We start from the raw sequence: 16431 nt of genomic DNA, 5'->3' as shown, positions 1-16431 counted from the left end.
TAAGGATTAAATCTCAATTTTAGCGAATTAATGGATGTATTTTTTAATGAATGGTTGACCTAAAATGTTGATTGATCGGTCGTCCGCTACGACCTAGGTAGTAAGTGGAAAATTTATATGGAATGAATCAGTTATTTTAAAATTAATCAAGGTAAATTGGATAATATGTCCTACTTCGAGATGAAATAACTGGGTAATAAATTAACACCTTTATGCTATATGATAGTCTCGGGATTGATAATTTTTTAATAAATAGGTCTGAATGATAAATAAATAAATATAATATAATTATACAATTCGATTCGGTTAAGTTCGATTCAGTTAGATTCACTAGACTTGCACCTTTGGACTCTCATGATGTATCATTCTCCTTGGGTCGGATAGATCTTTAAAAATCAAGGGGTTTTCTGATAAATCCGCAAAGTTATCTTTAAACCCAACCCCTCCGCCGTCTTTTCCTTCTCCGTTCCCTGCTGAACCTGGGGCAGGCCAAGAACACCAAACCAAATCTCCTCCTCTTCTTCTTCCCTTCTTCACATAGTTCAGGCGAAGAATGGAAGCGTAATTGATCCATTTTCCCCAATGGAACCCAACATTTTGACTTACAATCGCACCTTTCCTCTCCTCCCGCCCTCGTCTCCTTTCTCTCGTTCATGCCTTCCTCTCCCTCCCACTTTTCTCCGATCCAAGCCTCGTCGATTCCTGCTCCGTTGCGGCGTCAGACCTGTCGCCGCGCTGCTCCCGCCGCTAAATCCATCCGTTCGTTCGTCTACAACCGCCCCTACCCTTCAATCGGAGGAGAAGCTCCAGAATTTATCGAGATTATACGATGCTCTCCTGTGTAGGATCGGAAAGCCGCTAGCTTTCTTGTTCTTCTGTGCTGCTATTGGCTTCCTTCCTGTCCCGACGGCCGGAATCCATGCTTTTGCGGCAACTGCTACTGTGGAGTTGAAGGAGAGAAGGAAAACGGCGAGAGAACAGAAAGGTGCGACTTTCAAGGACCATGAGTTTTCTCAATATACCAGAAGGCTGCTCGCAGCTGTTTCTGGCCTCCTTCACAGAATTGAGGAGGTGGAATCCTCAAAAGGAGACATGGCCACCGTCCAGGAGGCTTTGAAGGTTGTGAAGGAGAAGAGGAGGGAGGTTCAAGAAGAGGTTATTAGGAAGCTTAATATGGAGTTGGAGAAGTTGCAGAGGGAAAAGGCGAAGCTGACGAAGCAGTCTGAGGATGTTATGAACTCTGCTTTAGCAGATAAGAAGAAGCTGGACGCTTGGTTGAAAAAAGGAGGCAGTGGTACTCGTAAGAGGGGAAATGTGCAGGCCCTGGAGAACAGCTTGGATGCTGCTGAGAATGAATACAGTGATCTTTCTGAGAAGATTTCTGACATTGATGATAGGATTTCGAGGTGGGAAACATTGACTTACAGCATTGCTATTAGGGAGCTTTCTTTCATTGAAAGGGAGTGTGAACTCTTAGTGGAGAGGTTTGGGCGTCGGTTAACACAGGACAGTGCTGAAAGGTATGCGGAGTCCATGCCTACCTATACTTTACTTGCAAAAGTTGGTTTTATTAAGTGCTATACTGGATAATATCACCGAGCTTCAGAAGTTGTTTATTATTCTTATCAAGGATCCATCTACTACCATTCCTTTTGGCGATCCTATTGCTTAATAATACTGTTATTTCCGAGTTGAAGTTTTCTAATTAATAGCTTTATTAGCTAAAGAAATTGATCTAATTTCTCCACTGCCCATCTTTTCCTTCACATTCAAATCCATTCAATTAATGTTTTTCTAATTTGATCTTGGATGATTTTTTTGCAGCATCTGGTGGTGCTTCATGTTGGGCTCTTTACAATGATCTATCTTAGCTTTGTTGCATCATTGTTTAAGCTGATAAAACTGCTTTGTATTGCTCATCATAGGTCTATTTAGAAAATGTGTGAATAGTGAAGAGCTAGATTCGACATGTGGATGAGTAGCCACACTTATTGGACATATGGTGTTCCAATGTCTAGCCAAGCATGAGCTTTTCTTGCTATATTGGTAGGGAAAATGTGTTCTTGGATCCTACAACACTAGTCGAGCTTTGAGCCCTAGTTTTAAAACAAACATCCTGTCTTGGCCGGTTCGAGTTTTATAACAAACACCTTATATTCGTATCTATTTCTCTTTCAGATCCACTTGTATCCATCTAAGTCCAACTTTCACTAATAATCACATTTATTTTTGGACATACAAGGAATTCAATTTCAAAACCAAATTGTCCTAGAAATAGATTTTTTTAAAAATTTGGGTCTTAACATTAGGACTTTACAAGCACTCATCTAATCACATTTAATTTTTATGTTTTAGAAATAAGTGGGTACCTTTTTATATGAATGTTTAGTTTTTAGAAAAGGTCAATTAGAGATTTTATTAGGATAATTATAAGTCTTTTGGGATAAGTTGGACCTTTAGTTTATGAAAAATAAGTCGTCTTATCAATCTATAAAAGGGTTTAGCATCATATGTATTAAGACATTTTGAGATAATACATTTTCCAATTTTCTTTTCTTTTGGGTGAGAATTGTTTAACCATCGTGTTATGTAAAATGATATCAGAGCCGAATTTGTAATTTGGTGATCAATCATTTCCGATCTATCTTGATCTCTACTCATCCTCCATCTATTATTGCTTTTTATATGCCTTTTTTTCTTCTACTATAGATCTACCCACCGCAACCACGCCATCAAGTGGTGGTGCTCTATCTTCTCCACCACTGTACTCACCTCCCAATCACCGCTATTATCATTTTTTTCTCCCTCCATGGTCGCTACCTATATTGCTCCGAATACAACCAACTCGGCCCACAAGTAGAGGAGATCCTGCTGCCCACAAACTTCATAACACAAGTTCTATAGCAAAAAGACTTACATCAATCCACTATTACTTTTTTTGTTGATTTCATTCTGTTTGACTGTACGTAGATTGGATGTGCAAATTCCTCAGCATGAAGGCTCTCATCAACCTAATAATATTATTCCTTCTTTGAAATTATTAGTTGATTTAGTAGGTAAAGCTTGTTTTATCATCTCTTGTTACCTGTGCATTGCAACATTATTTCTTGATTATTCTATTTCTATCCACTTCATAATTATTTGTTTAGTTTCCTATTTGTTTTCTTAAATTACTGCATATCTTACTCATTACTTATCAACCCTCCACATTGTTATGACTAAAATCTCCACCATCAGAGAGGTAGATATTAGGTGTGAATTGGTAGAAGACAAGCTCAAGATCCTTTGATTTAAAGTAGAAGACCGAAGCCATTTTAAAGTTTATTTTACTAGTATAATCAACAAGTTAGAAAAGTGCACTAGTCCTTGGTAGACCAAACATTACATTAACTCCAAGACCACCTAGGCATCATTTAAACTGAGATCACCTTTCTGTTCTCAATGAAGATGACCACTTTGTGGACACTCAAACTCCACCTAAAACCATACCATAACCTAGACCGGACATATATAATACTCACTAAATTGGACTGAATGCCCTAGCTTCGACGACCAACTAGAACCAAACACATTCCTTCATTGGGTGCTCCTTGGGGATGTTTGAACTTAACTCTTTTGCATTCATTATATTTTAATTTATTGCTGACAATTTTTTTTTGCTTATGTGATTGCTTAGTACACTCACTTTAATAGCTTGTACGTGGCAGGTTTACTTCAGTCAATTGATGGACTAATAACTCCTAGAAGTGATCTTTCACTATTAAGTGGTGTGAGATTTGTTATCCACTAATTTCTGTTATTAATTAAGTGTTGGAAATTAAGAATAAAAATTGGATTACTGCTTTTGGACTACCAAATAGTGTCAGATTAGTCATTAATTATATTTTGTTAATTAATGTAAGTTTTGAACAGTAATAATCAAAGTTGAACTTACCTTGTATGTCATGTTAGTTTGATGCATGGATGAAGCTCATTGCAAGCTATTATATCTTTGATGCCTTTCCCTAGGAAAATATGTACCTTGCAATTAGTTGTAGAATATTTTCCTGATTTTATAATCATGTTTCGTTACAGTTATTGCAACATGACACATAGGCTTTCAAGAAATGACATCAGGAGAGATCTAGAAACTGCACAAAATGACTACTGGGAGCAAATGTTATTACCAAAAGTTTTGGAAGATGAAGATCCTGAAATTTATTCCGAAACTGACACTGTAGGTTTTGTTTCTAATATAAGAGAAGCTCTAAGAGAATCCAGACAGATGCAAGAGAATATGGAATCTCAATTAAGACGAAAGCTAAAGAAGTTTGGTGATGAAAAACGTTTCCTTGTTAGGACTTCCGAGGATGAGGTTTTAAAGGGTTTTCCAGAAGTAGAATTGAAATGGATGTTCGGTCAGAGAGAATTTGTTGTTCCTAAAGCTGTCAGTCTTCAATTATTCCACGGATGGAAGAAGTGGCGTGAGCAAGCCAAAGAAAATTTGAAAAAAGATTTACTACAAAATATTGACCGTGGTCGACAATATATGGATAAAAGAAAGGTACTTTTTTTTTTGCAACATGAACCCATTTTATGCATTTTAATCATCATGACGGATTAGATTTTATTTGATATTTACAAAGAATAAATTTTTATAACATAATATAAATTTGAATAAGGAGGGGAGCTTTGATGCAATGATAAAGTTGTTGCTATGTGACTTTGTGGTCATGGGTTCGAGTCGCAGAAAGAGTCTCGTGCAATACAGGTGAGGCTACGTACAATATACCCAATGTGATTCGACATTGGAAGGACTTTCATGCACGGGGCTGCCCTTTAATAAAAATTTGAATAAATGTAACTATCATCTTTATTATTATGCAAGTTAATATTCAACATATTGCTTGTTAAAATAAATAAATCTAATTGCTAATTTGTCTATTAGTAATTTAACATTATATCACATTGCACTTTTCCTTGTAACTTGGTATGAGTTAAAGGTTCTCCATCCTCTATCCCACGACATCTCAAGGTCAATTTTGTTCTTCCACTGCCATTGCCCTCTCTCTTGTTACTACCTGCCTATCTACCAAAATCTTTGTCATGTTTGGCCACCATCCAACTCCTTTCTCACTACCCTACTCACCCCACACCTTCTCTCTTGTGCACTATTCACTTCCCCTTTTCCCTTGCTTCTTTCCTCAATCGTCAACTTTTCATCTCTCTACCTTTTCCTCTTCTTGGTAAATCTCAAAGGCTATTATTACTTGGAGGGCCCAAAAATTTGTTGTGAGGGAGACTGAAATGAACATAGGGATGGGGAGGAAAGAAATGAAGAGGAAAGAAAGGATCAAAATACATGACTACTTGGGATGAGGAAAGGATGGATGAAATTTTTTTGACTCCTAATTACTTGGAAGAATTGGAGAGAAATAAGCTCAATGACTAAAATGTCATCTCTTCAAATATACATATTTTCCTATTTGCCCCACTCAATTTTGGTTCAGATTGTTGTCTCTGAGGTAGCGGAAGAAGATTGTCAAAGTGATAATAGAAGTATAAGGTTTATATGATATGAGATTGGACATATGTGTATCCCATGCAATTCCTCTGTCTAATAAAAGGAACTATGAGAATTCCCTTTTTTTTTCTCAAACTGTTCCATACACCACTTATTTTTCCAACCATTACATTACATTGAGATTAACAATACCAGTGAATCAAGATATTTTCTTAGCATAGACATAGTCCTCTAAGGAGGCACATTTATACCTCCCAGCTGAGATATTCTTAATATGCTAATGGAAGCTAGTACGTTTGGAGCTAACCTAGTTGATAACCCTTATGCATCCAAATGTTAAACTAAACTAACACAAGAAGCAATTGCTGACTCAAAGAGTTATAGAAGACTCATAGGAAAATTAAACTATCTTCTTGTTACAAGATCAAACATATCATTTGTATTCAATGTGATCAATTAGTTTTTTGGGACTCCATGTGATGATCATTTGGGGTGGTGGGCTTGAGAATTTTTTTGTATCTTATAAAATCTAGTGAAAAGCCTCCAGTATTAGGATTGATCACTTTTTAATTACGAGGGATATTGATGGTTGATGGGTTGGCTCTCCTATAGACAAGATTCACCTTGGTCATCTTGCCCCTCTAGAAGGTAATTTGATTTTTTGAAAGAGCAAGAAGTAAGAAACAAACTATTATATCCTGATCAAATGCAGAGTATAGGAATGTGGTCCTAGCTATATCTCAACATATCTAGATTGAGTTGGGATCTGCTCCTAAAGAGCCTATGAAACTGTAATTGACAACCAAGCTGCTATGCACACACTCTCTAATTCAATGTTCCATGAGAAAAAATATATAGAGATTGATTGTCATATTGTCATTGAAAGTGCAATCAAAATATATAGAGATTGATTGTCATATTGTCATTGAAAACACAATTCAAGGAAATTGTCACGTAATTTGTTAGCACTAATGATTAGTTAACAAAGTTATTAATTGGTCCTCAAGAGGTCCTAGCATCAATATAGTGTCAGCATGGGTTTTCATATATTTTTGAGCCAATTCAAGGGGAGGTGTTGGAGACCAAAATGTAAATACTAAGAGCCTAACTGTAAATTTCTTGTATTACGAAGATCAAAGTGTTATTTTATGTATATGAATAATATTCATAGGTAGAAAGAATTATTAAAATGAAATCCTACTTTTCCCGTCAACATCTTTGGACCATCTTGTTAATATCAACAATTTGCATAAATCAGGGAGCATCCTCAAGGAGTTCCTCGTATCAACCTCATTATTGAATTCGATCACAAGGAACCCAGAGGACAAAGCATATACCTCCAGTTATCTTGAAGGACTTTAAAGCATCTTGGATCTTTTCTTTTGTAACTTGGTATATAGGTCTTGAACCAAGGAAAAACCCAATAAGAGCCAATCTGCATAGCATTTAACTCTCAGCACTGTCGTCTTGTGATAGATCAAGACCCACCTAACCATCTATGATCTTTGAAGGCATTTGATCTGGCTTCCATTTTCGCTTATTAGCACCCTCTTTATCAGTTCTGCACTAAGTTAACATTGTTGCATACAGTCAGGTTACATGTCGTTTTTGTCAAGTTTACATTCTTGTATTTTATCTAGCTTAAGTTGTTGCTCACTGTCATCCTCTAGCATGAGGTTAAGCCATCAGAGTCTCAACACTTTTACTCAAGACACAAACATCCTTCTTCTGTCTACAATTGTATTCATCAAAACCTAAACCTGACAAAAATACATTTTCTCAAGGAGGCATACTTCTGCTTGTTGTCATTGATCACTTGCAAATTGTCTAAAAGATTTACCTCAATGCACGGTTTGCGGTGCTGAGCCGTGCTAGTCAGCATGAGGGAAACTTAGCGTTCTGCTCACCAACTGGCACCAAGACAACTTCAACACCAGAAATAAAGGGGGCAGTTGAGGAGAGGAGCAAAGAAGCAGAGTACCGTGAAGAAACAAGTGTCAATCAGCGGCGGTGTTTGGGTGACCTGCGGGGCAGCAGTGTGTGGGCGACCAACAGGGTGATGGAGTGCGGCCGACCAACGGGGCGATGGAGTGTGGGCAATCAACGGTGCGGAGCCGAATGCAAAATGAAAGGGTGTATAGAATAATAAGCAGAGAAGAAGGGAGAAAAAAAGGGGGGAAAAAGTAAATAAAATAATCCCTAACTTTTAAAAATGTTATTATTTAATTAATTACGATTGAACCAAAATTAAATATGATTGAATTGGACTCTTATATATATAAACTTGGTTCGATTTTAAATTAACTAAAATAAATCCAAATGGAACCTAGTTTGAACCCACATGGCTTTAATCACCATGTCTATTCGATAAACTCTATCAAATCTTAAAGCGATTTTTATTTGAACTCCAAAATTTGAAAGATAAGTTAAGTTGATTTAGTTAAATAATTCATTAAAAATAAAAAACAATTTAAAATGTAAAATATCTTTAAAAATATTTAAATAGAATAATAATTATATGAGTGAAGATTTTTTGTGTGTTTGTTTTTATAAAGGTAAATAGCATTGATGTCATCTATCAAGTTACATTCGACCTGCTTAAGAAGTGGAATACATGTGTTTGAACCTTTCTAAACGTCATTTCAACATTTGATATGCCTCCTTCATATTGGCACCTATTTCGGGTTTGCCAAATCAAATAGCGCATGCAAGAGATACCCATGCGACGAGCTTTGTTGAGGCGGTTGTCTCTGGGTTGTAGTTGACAGTGGCAAATTTGGGGCTGATATTGGGACAACTTCGCACCTTATCCCATAGTGGTTTGATTGCTGAACAATCAAAGAAAAGATGACCCTCCATCTCATCCACTCGTTGGCACAATGGACAGGTCTTGTAATCAACATACGCAAGCTTGTCCTTGGTTCATAAGCAACCCTAACACCACTCCGCAGTTTAGAATTGAACGAACCAGCAAGATGGTTGGCTGCAGCTTAAGGAGAACTGGCAATGAGCATGATCTCTTGGCAGATCTGCTACAATTTTTTGATGAGTGGGTTGTCTGATGCCTTGGCTCGCCACTCTGTCGGTGTGTTGGAGGCACTCAAGATGAACCCATCGGATTTTTTGTGTTGTATGTTCACGAGGTAGGTCATCAGTATTTTTTTGTGTTCTATCTTTATCTTTATGTTGAAAGGTCGTGTGAGTGAGCGATTAAAAAACTAAGATTCTACAACTCTTTAATTAAATAAAAATTAAATTAAATTAAATTTTAATTTATTTTATTGAAGATACATGATAAATTAAAGTATTTTTCAAATTATTAAAAAAACTCTATTCAATAAAAAGTAAAATATAAAAGATTTTCAAATTTAAATTTGTTTTTATAAAAAATTGAATCTAAAATTTTAAATTTAATTAAGCCAAATTTCAATTTAAATTTTAAATTTCTAAAAATTATATGGGTAACATTAAATAAATTTAATTATAAAATTTAAAATCTAATTTAAGTGTATATATATATCTTAAATTTTGAATTTTTTTATCTTCTTATTTTTCGTGTGCTCTAATAATTATAATTACATGAAATAAATAAAATTGGATTAAAAGTTTAAAGCTCAAATACATGAAACAAAATACATGAAATAAAATGATATTACTGCCCATTTTTTTTTATTAAATGCTAATAAATAAATGTTAAATATAATTACATAAAGTGATAAAAATATACATTCATTTAAACAAGATTATATCCTTAACAATAAATGTTTCTAAAATTGCTCAAATGTTACAAAATATGAATGCTACAAAATTTGAAAGTAACATATGTCCTAGTTTATAGAGGAAGAAGGTCTGATCTTCTTGTTACTCATTCCAGTGTTTTGCCTAATTTTTTTTAATAAATTATAAGTGTAAATTACTATGAAATAAAAGGAATATATAATTTACAAATGCCTAATGAAACCTTAATTGGTTGCAAACATATTTAATTTGAAGAACGAGGTGATTTAATTAATCAAAAATTTAAAATTACAAATGTATTAGCAATCTAATAAATTATTAAGTACTAATTAATTATAAAAAATCGATTGTTATTATATAGTATCGAAACCATATCATTCCAATTGAAGACGGAAACTCTGACACAACTTGAAATTTCAAACCTTGTCTCAATGTTTAAATGTTTGTTTCAGATAAGCTGTTTGAGACAAGAAAATAACAAAGTAGTTTGTGTAGGATAACACTCGACGCCCCGGGGGGGGGGGGGGGGTGAATAGTATTATGAATTTTTAGAGGTAGATATTTCAATAAAATAACTGAAAATAATTGAATCAATAAAGTAGCACAGAGGAAATAAATATAACTTTAAAACTGATTCAATCAAGTGTAGTTAGACCCGTATAAGCATGCAAAGGATTTAACTAAAATTGAACATGCTTGATCAATTAAACTAGAAGTATAGACACACATAGCAGTTATAAAAAAAATTGATTTTTATTTCTAATCTTCCCTTTCTAGAAAGCCTCTGGAGATGGGAAAATCTTAAGAAAAAGAATATAAAAATTAAGCACAATCAAACAAATACGCAACACAAAAACAAATAGCATGTTACTCAAGGTGTTGCCGATTGGAAATGAAGCGGGGTTGCAACGTGTCGCAGTACAAAAAGCAGAAAGTACTAGAGCACGAGCAAGAGAATAAATGCATGAGAAATTGAGTGATTTGAGAGCTCTGCCTTGAAACCCTTTTTATAGTGCTTGTTCGGTCTCCTCCTGGTCGCCTGTATCAGTGCTGACGTGGCTACAACTTCTATTTGTGAGATAATGTTAAGGAAACTCTATTGTCAACTAGACGCCTTCCGGTTGCCTAGAGAAGGGTGAAATCTGATCTTAATTTGACTGGCTCAGATTGCTGATTAACTTCATCTTCCGGTCGTTTAGAAGTTGCTTAGGTAGCTCGTATTCTCCGGTCATCCGTATTCTTCGATCACCCCGACCTAGATACGGTCGCTTGGACTCTTCGAATTCCTTTATTGAGAGTTATCACCCACAGTCGCTTCGGATTTCCTTTGGAACTGTTTCCTGCAATTTTTATACGTAATGAGTAGGATATAAAATATAAAGTTGCTCGCACTTACTTTGAGTCTAGACATTTAACTCCCATCTAGATTGAGTTGGCCAAGCTATAGCTTGCCAACTGATTCCACTTGGACTTGTTTGCAAAGCTTCAGCTCTCCCAACTTATTCCACTTGGTCTTATCCGCCAAGCTTCAACTCCGAGCTTACTCCACCTAGACTTTATCCGCTAAGCTTCAGCTCCCAACTTACTCCACCTGGACTTCATCTACCCAGCTTCAGCTCCCAGCTTACTCCACTTGGACTTCATTCACCTAGCTCTCGGCTAGGATTTTCCTTGCTTGGTTCCCAACCAAAACTCAACTAATGCCTGATTCCCAATCAGGACTTCAGATGCATAACTTCACTCACTAGGTTTTTTCAACTGCGTAGTTTCACTCACTAGGTTTTTTAACTACTCTTGTACCCTTTACATCAATTTGTTAGATCATAACAAACCTAATTTTAACTTTAGTCATATATCAAAACTCTGGCTAAAAGTTGTGCTCCCAACACCAAGACAATGACAAGATGCATCAGAAGAATGAAGAATCCTAGAGATCCACTCAAGACAAGAACAAATCTCCTATAAAATTGATAAGGAAGATAATAGAGTAGGAAAATCACTTCTATATCCGTTAAATGCATTTGATAATTTTTTCTCTCAAACAACTTCATAATCATCATTGTGCTTCACTAATTAGAACACTTTTAGTTATTCTTTTTCTCCCTTTTCGCAATAAATGTGTTTGTTGGCTGCTTTACTTTGATGACATGATCCCTTAGTACCATTTATTTTTGGATAATATATGGAATATTTGTACTTTTATTTGATAGTGTTGTTATCTTATTTATATTTCTAACTTGTTTTTAGGGCCGTATCATCGTAGACCGTGAGAGATTGATGACAAAAACATGGTATAATGAGGAAAGGAATAGGTGGGAAATGGATCCTGTGGCCGTTCCTTTTGCTATTTCTAAGAATTTGATTAAAAGAGCTCAAATTCGACATGATTGCAGTGTCATGTATCTTACACTGAAAGCCGAAGATAGAGTCTATTTTGTTGACCTCAAGGTTAGTCATGCGTTCTTGTAATTTGTGTGTTTTTTTGCCTTTTTATTCAGGTAACTGTGTCTTGCATAAGTAGCAAAAGTATTTTTGTATGGTTATGTTGTTTGTTTTTTTTCTGAAGTACTATCAGTGACTTAGTGCAGGAGTTTGATTTACTTTTTGAAGAGTCTGGAGGTTTTGATGGTCTTTATGTGAAAATGCTCGCTTCTGGAATTCCAACTGCTGTTCAGTTGATGTGGATCCCATTCTCAGAGTTGGACATCCGACAGCAGTTTCTTCTATTAATAAAGCTTTCCTCCCAGTGTCTAGTTGGTTTATGGAAGTCACCCATTTTAGGCTATATAAGAGAACGAGCTTACACAAATACAAGAAATATAATCGATGATCTAATGATCATCATGGGCTTTCCTCTTATTGAGTTTATCATTCCAAGACAGGTAACACTTGTATAATTATTTTCAAAAATATTTAATCTGTTGACCACAATAATCATTTACGTTGATCTATGCATGGGGATGCAATGAACTACATATTTGCATTCTTCTTTTAGGTGAGAATGAGTTTAGGCATGGCCTGGCCGGAAGAAAGTTATCAAGCTGTTGGTGATACATGGTACCTTAAATGGCAGTCGGAAGCGGAGATAAATCACAGAGCTAGAGCAGTGAATAATATTTGGTGGTACTTTTGGTTTTTGATCAGAAGTGCCGTATTTGGATATCTTTTGTTTAATGTATTTTTCTTTTTGAAGAGGAAAATACCAAGGTTTCTTGGATATGGGCCATTACGTAGAGACCCTAACTTGAAGAAACTTCGTAGAGTGGTATATCTTTTGGCATTTCTTTCTTCTACTTCGTAATTCTATATTTCCAGATTGTACATGTTGCTTCTTCGACCTTCTGGATGTTATGTTTGATAATTCTGTTCTTAGTGCATCCATTCTTACCATTTTCTTATGGAATTAGGATGCTAAAATTGATGTTTGTTAGCTCTTTATCTTTAGATGTCTCATACTACTTGTAGTAAGATTTTTCAAGTTTTTTTTAGCCATCAGAGAGTTTAATTTAGCATACAGAGGAATAGAGAATACATCCTAAGGATAACTCATCCATTGGCGTGTGATATGTTCTTGGATCATTTCACCTTAATAGACACCCATTGGTGCCCATTCTTTCCTTTAAAATATTAAACTTATTTTTCCAAATTCTGTTAAAGAATAGTCATATGTTGACATGTTGTTATTGGTAGGATTTCAGAATGTGCATGCTAAAGTAGAATTTCAAAAGAGAAATTAAAATGCATGAATAACAGGAACCTCGTGCTTTTTTACTATTAAGAGACTCCAGATAAGGCCTTGTGTTCAGTGATGTATTTTATAACTTGTTGTTTCCTGTATTCAACATGATTCTGGAGTTTTGATGTTTTATTTTATTGCATGGACAGAAAGCTTACTATAATTATGCACGAACCAGAAACATAAAAAGGAAGAAAGATGGTGTTGATCCAATAACCTCTGCATTTGAGCAGATGAAGGTGAGAATATGCTAAAGCAAAACTCTCAGCTTGCTGTAGGCCACTGTACTGTCTCATAGCAATTCAAGCTATTTCTCGCATCACATTTTCTTGTTGACTTGTTTTGCAGAGGGTGAAGAATCCGCCGATACCCTTGCAGGATTTTTCTAGTGTGGAATCTATGAGAGAGGAAATCAATGACATTGTAACATGCTTGCGCAATCCCCGTGCTTTCCAGGAAAAGGGAGCTCGTGCTCCGAGGGTAAATTCAGTGTTCAAATATTTTATCTTTACACTTTGCTTCATGTTATATGGAAACATTTGATTACTTCTGCATGCTATACCTCATTCCAATAGATTCTGAATAAGCACAAATGAGAAGTATCACACTAAGTAATTGAGCTTCGACTCCCATTTTTACAGTCAACAGTTGTTTCTGCTTTCTCTTCAACTTTGCAATTTGTATGGTTAAATATTTTCATTGAGGTCATCAAAAGTTTTTGAATATGATTTTTTTATTGGTCCATTATCTTAGGCTAATTTGGAAGAGTTGCCAGTTTGTGCTCCTATTGCGGCTCTTATATTGCTATTATATACTTGTTCTCTTTTTTTTTTTTTAGATTAGAAAAATGTTTTCCTGTATTCAGTCATTTGATTAATAAGATAGCTCTTCAATTCATCAAACAACATTTGATTAATATCAAAATCCCCCAAGTTTCGTGCTTTAGAAGGGTAAAATAATTATTTTGATCTCACATAGGTGGCATTTTGATAACAAAATGGAAAACTTTAGCTGTTTTAACATTAATTAAAGGTTTGAGCATGATTTGAAATCTCGTTTCATGCCTGGCGGTACCATTGAAATGTATGTTGTTCTAACAAATTATCAAAACTATTCAACACATGAAATCTCTCTTGTTGCTGCATCAATCATGTTGACATTTGACACCCCTTGGCATGCTACGACACATAGCAAGATAATTTTAGATTTTATAGCTTTTGTCCATATAATACTATATCAAAATTATACCAATAGTTTGAAATCTTGTACCATGCTATGCAACACGGTTGAAACATATCATTCCCATAAATTGCTAAAATTATTCAACATGGGTAATTTCTCATATATCGTGTCTTGTCGATGTCATATTCACATTTGACACCCCTTGACAATGCTATAATACACGTCAAGATAATTTGAAAATTTGTAGTTTGTGCCATACAACATAATATAGACATTGTACCATTTTAAATGGGCCGCAAAGTTTAAACATAGGAATATAGGTGTCATCTCTTCTTTTTCTTCATTTCCTTCCGCTTCCAATTCGTCATTGACACCATAAGTCAGAATGTCGACATGGTATTGAAACCATATCATTGCTATCAAAGAGCAAAACTCCAGCATGACTTGATTGACCATTGAGGTGAGACATAAAGTTCTAACTTTAGGTATATAGGTGCCATATCTTTTTTTTTTCCTTCCCTTCATTTCTTTCTTCCTTCCACTTCCAATTCGTCACTGACACCATAAGTATCTAATCCCTATCATTCAATTCAAAGACCAAAACTCTAACATGACTCGAGATTTTAAACTTTGGGTTGGAGGCATTTGAAAATTACCCTTGTTTCTTTTATGATTTTTTCGGAGACAGTAGAAATTTAAATAGGACGATCATATTAATCATGTAACATTCAGGTATTCAGGTTATATTTTGATCCAAGCCATTTGATTGATAAAAATAATTAATCTGAATTTAAAGATATCCAACTTAATAATACAGAATCTGTCTTGAATTAATTTGGCTTGACTGCACAAAATTGTTCACTACTAACGTATATCGTCCTTGTGAACTTTTATTAGAACATTTTATTATCCTGGTCTTGCTTAACTGCATGAAAATGTGCCTTTACATTGTATTGTGTCTGCATATCCAACTACATGTTTCAACTTCTTAGTGGATGACCTTGAGATGCTTAATTTTGCTTCAGGGAGTTCTTATTGTTGGTGAAAGAGGTACAGGGAAGACTTCACTTGCTTTAGCTATAGCTGCAGAAGCAAGGGTTCCAGTTGTGGAGCTTAAATCCCGTGATCTGGAAGCTGGACTATGGGTTGGTCAAAGTGCATCAAATATCAGGGAGTTGTTCCACACTGCAAGGGATCTGGTTATTGTCTATCTCTGTTAAACTTTAGTACATATATGCGTGAACTAATAAAATAACATTGATAATTTGTTATCTTTTCATAACAAACCTCCTTAGCTGTTTTTTGGGTTATGCTAATGCATAATTAGCATGCAATTTTTTTCATTATCTTGAGCCAAAGGTTGTTTATTCCCATGAATGGGTGAGTGGTTAAGTATTTTGTTGATATGCAAGGTTCTAAAATTCACTAGGTGTTAGTCGGGCGCCAAATCAGCGCCTAGCGCCTAGGTCACCGAGGCAGGGACTAGGCGTCGCTAGACGGATTCCACGGTATCAACATATACGACATAATAAATCACATTCTATAACTCCAACACAATAACAACAAATTTAAAATGAGTTCAAAATTACACAACTATAAAATATCACAAATTTATTCTACTTCTCCATAATTTTCAACGACTTGTTCTTCATCGGACACAAACTCAATATCATCATTACTTCGGATGCAAAATCATCCACATGAAGTTTTCTCATGTTGTGACCAAAGGATATTCACATATCTCCACAATGACATTATATTGTCCACTTTGGGCATATGTCCTGATGGCTTTGCTCTTGGTCTCTACCTAAAAGGCCTCATGCCAATGAAGATATTATACATCCTTTTAAACCCATGATATTTTTCAAATCTTTCCAATTTGGGACTTTGATTGAATCCCTAACAATCCTTCCCTCAAAAGAAGGATCACAATTACTCTCATGGTCCAGGTCTCCCCACGTGCACCTGGGCACCCTGACCTGCTCTGGACTTTTCTCGCGAGCATCCGGTCACCTTGACCTTCTCTGAACCTCCCCACAAGTATCAGGTCACCTTGACTTGCTCCAAGGCCTCTCCGCAAGCATCCGGTCAACCTGACCTGCTCGGGGCCAACCCTCAACTTCGTTTAAGGCCACCCCACATGACATCTGGTCTGGACTATAGCTCTGATACCTTTCGTTGTGATCAAAGGATGTTCACATATCTCCACAATAGCATGATATTGTCTACTTTGGGCCAAGATCCTTTTGACTTTGCTTTGGGTTCTACCCAA

The 16431-nt window shown here is 35.7% G+C and overlaps 1 protein-coding gene across 1 annotated transcript in view; it reads left to right on the top strand.

Moving 5' to 3' along the window:
- The first annotated feature begins 456 nt into the window (after nt 1-456).
- Nucleotides 457-16431, top strand: part of LOC122042937 (probable inactive ATP-dependent zinc metalloprotease FTSHI 5, chloroplastic) — a 60781-nt gene continuing 44806 nt past the window's right edge. Inside the window, exons 1-8 of the mRNA XM_042603336.1 lie at nt 457-1520; nt 4075-4543; nt 11489-11689; nt 11830-12123; nt 12237-12506; nt 13127-13216; nt 13326-13457; nt 15185-15358. Of these exons, the coding sequence (XP_042459270.1) occupies nt 583-1520; nt 4075-4543; nt 11489-11689; nt 11830-12123; nt 12237-12506; nt 13127-13216; nt 13326-13457; nt 15185-15358 (2568 nt within the window). The 5' untranslated portion in view covers nt 457-582. The remainder of the gene's footprint in view (nt 1521-4074; nt 4544-11488; nt 11690-11829; nt 12124-12236; nt 12507-13126; nt 13217-13325; nt 13458-15184; nt 15359-16431) is intronic.

The sequence above is a fragment of the Zingiber officinale genome, chromosome 2A, assembly GCF_018446385.1.
Source record: "Zingiber officinale cultivar Zhangliang chromosome 2A, Zo_v1.1, whole genome shotgun sequence".
NCBI lineage: Eukaryota > Viridiplantae > Streptophyta > Magnoliopsida > Zingiberales > Zingiberaceae > Zingiber > Zingiber officinale.
Note: the sequence above shows the minus strand (reverse complement) of the source record. Positions and strands in the feature narration are given on the sequence as shown.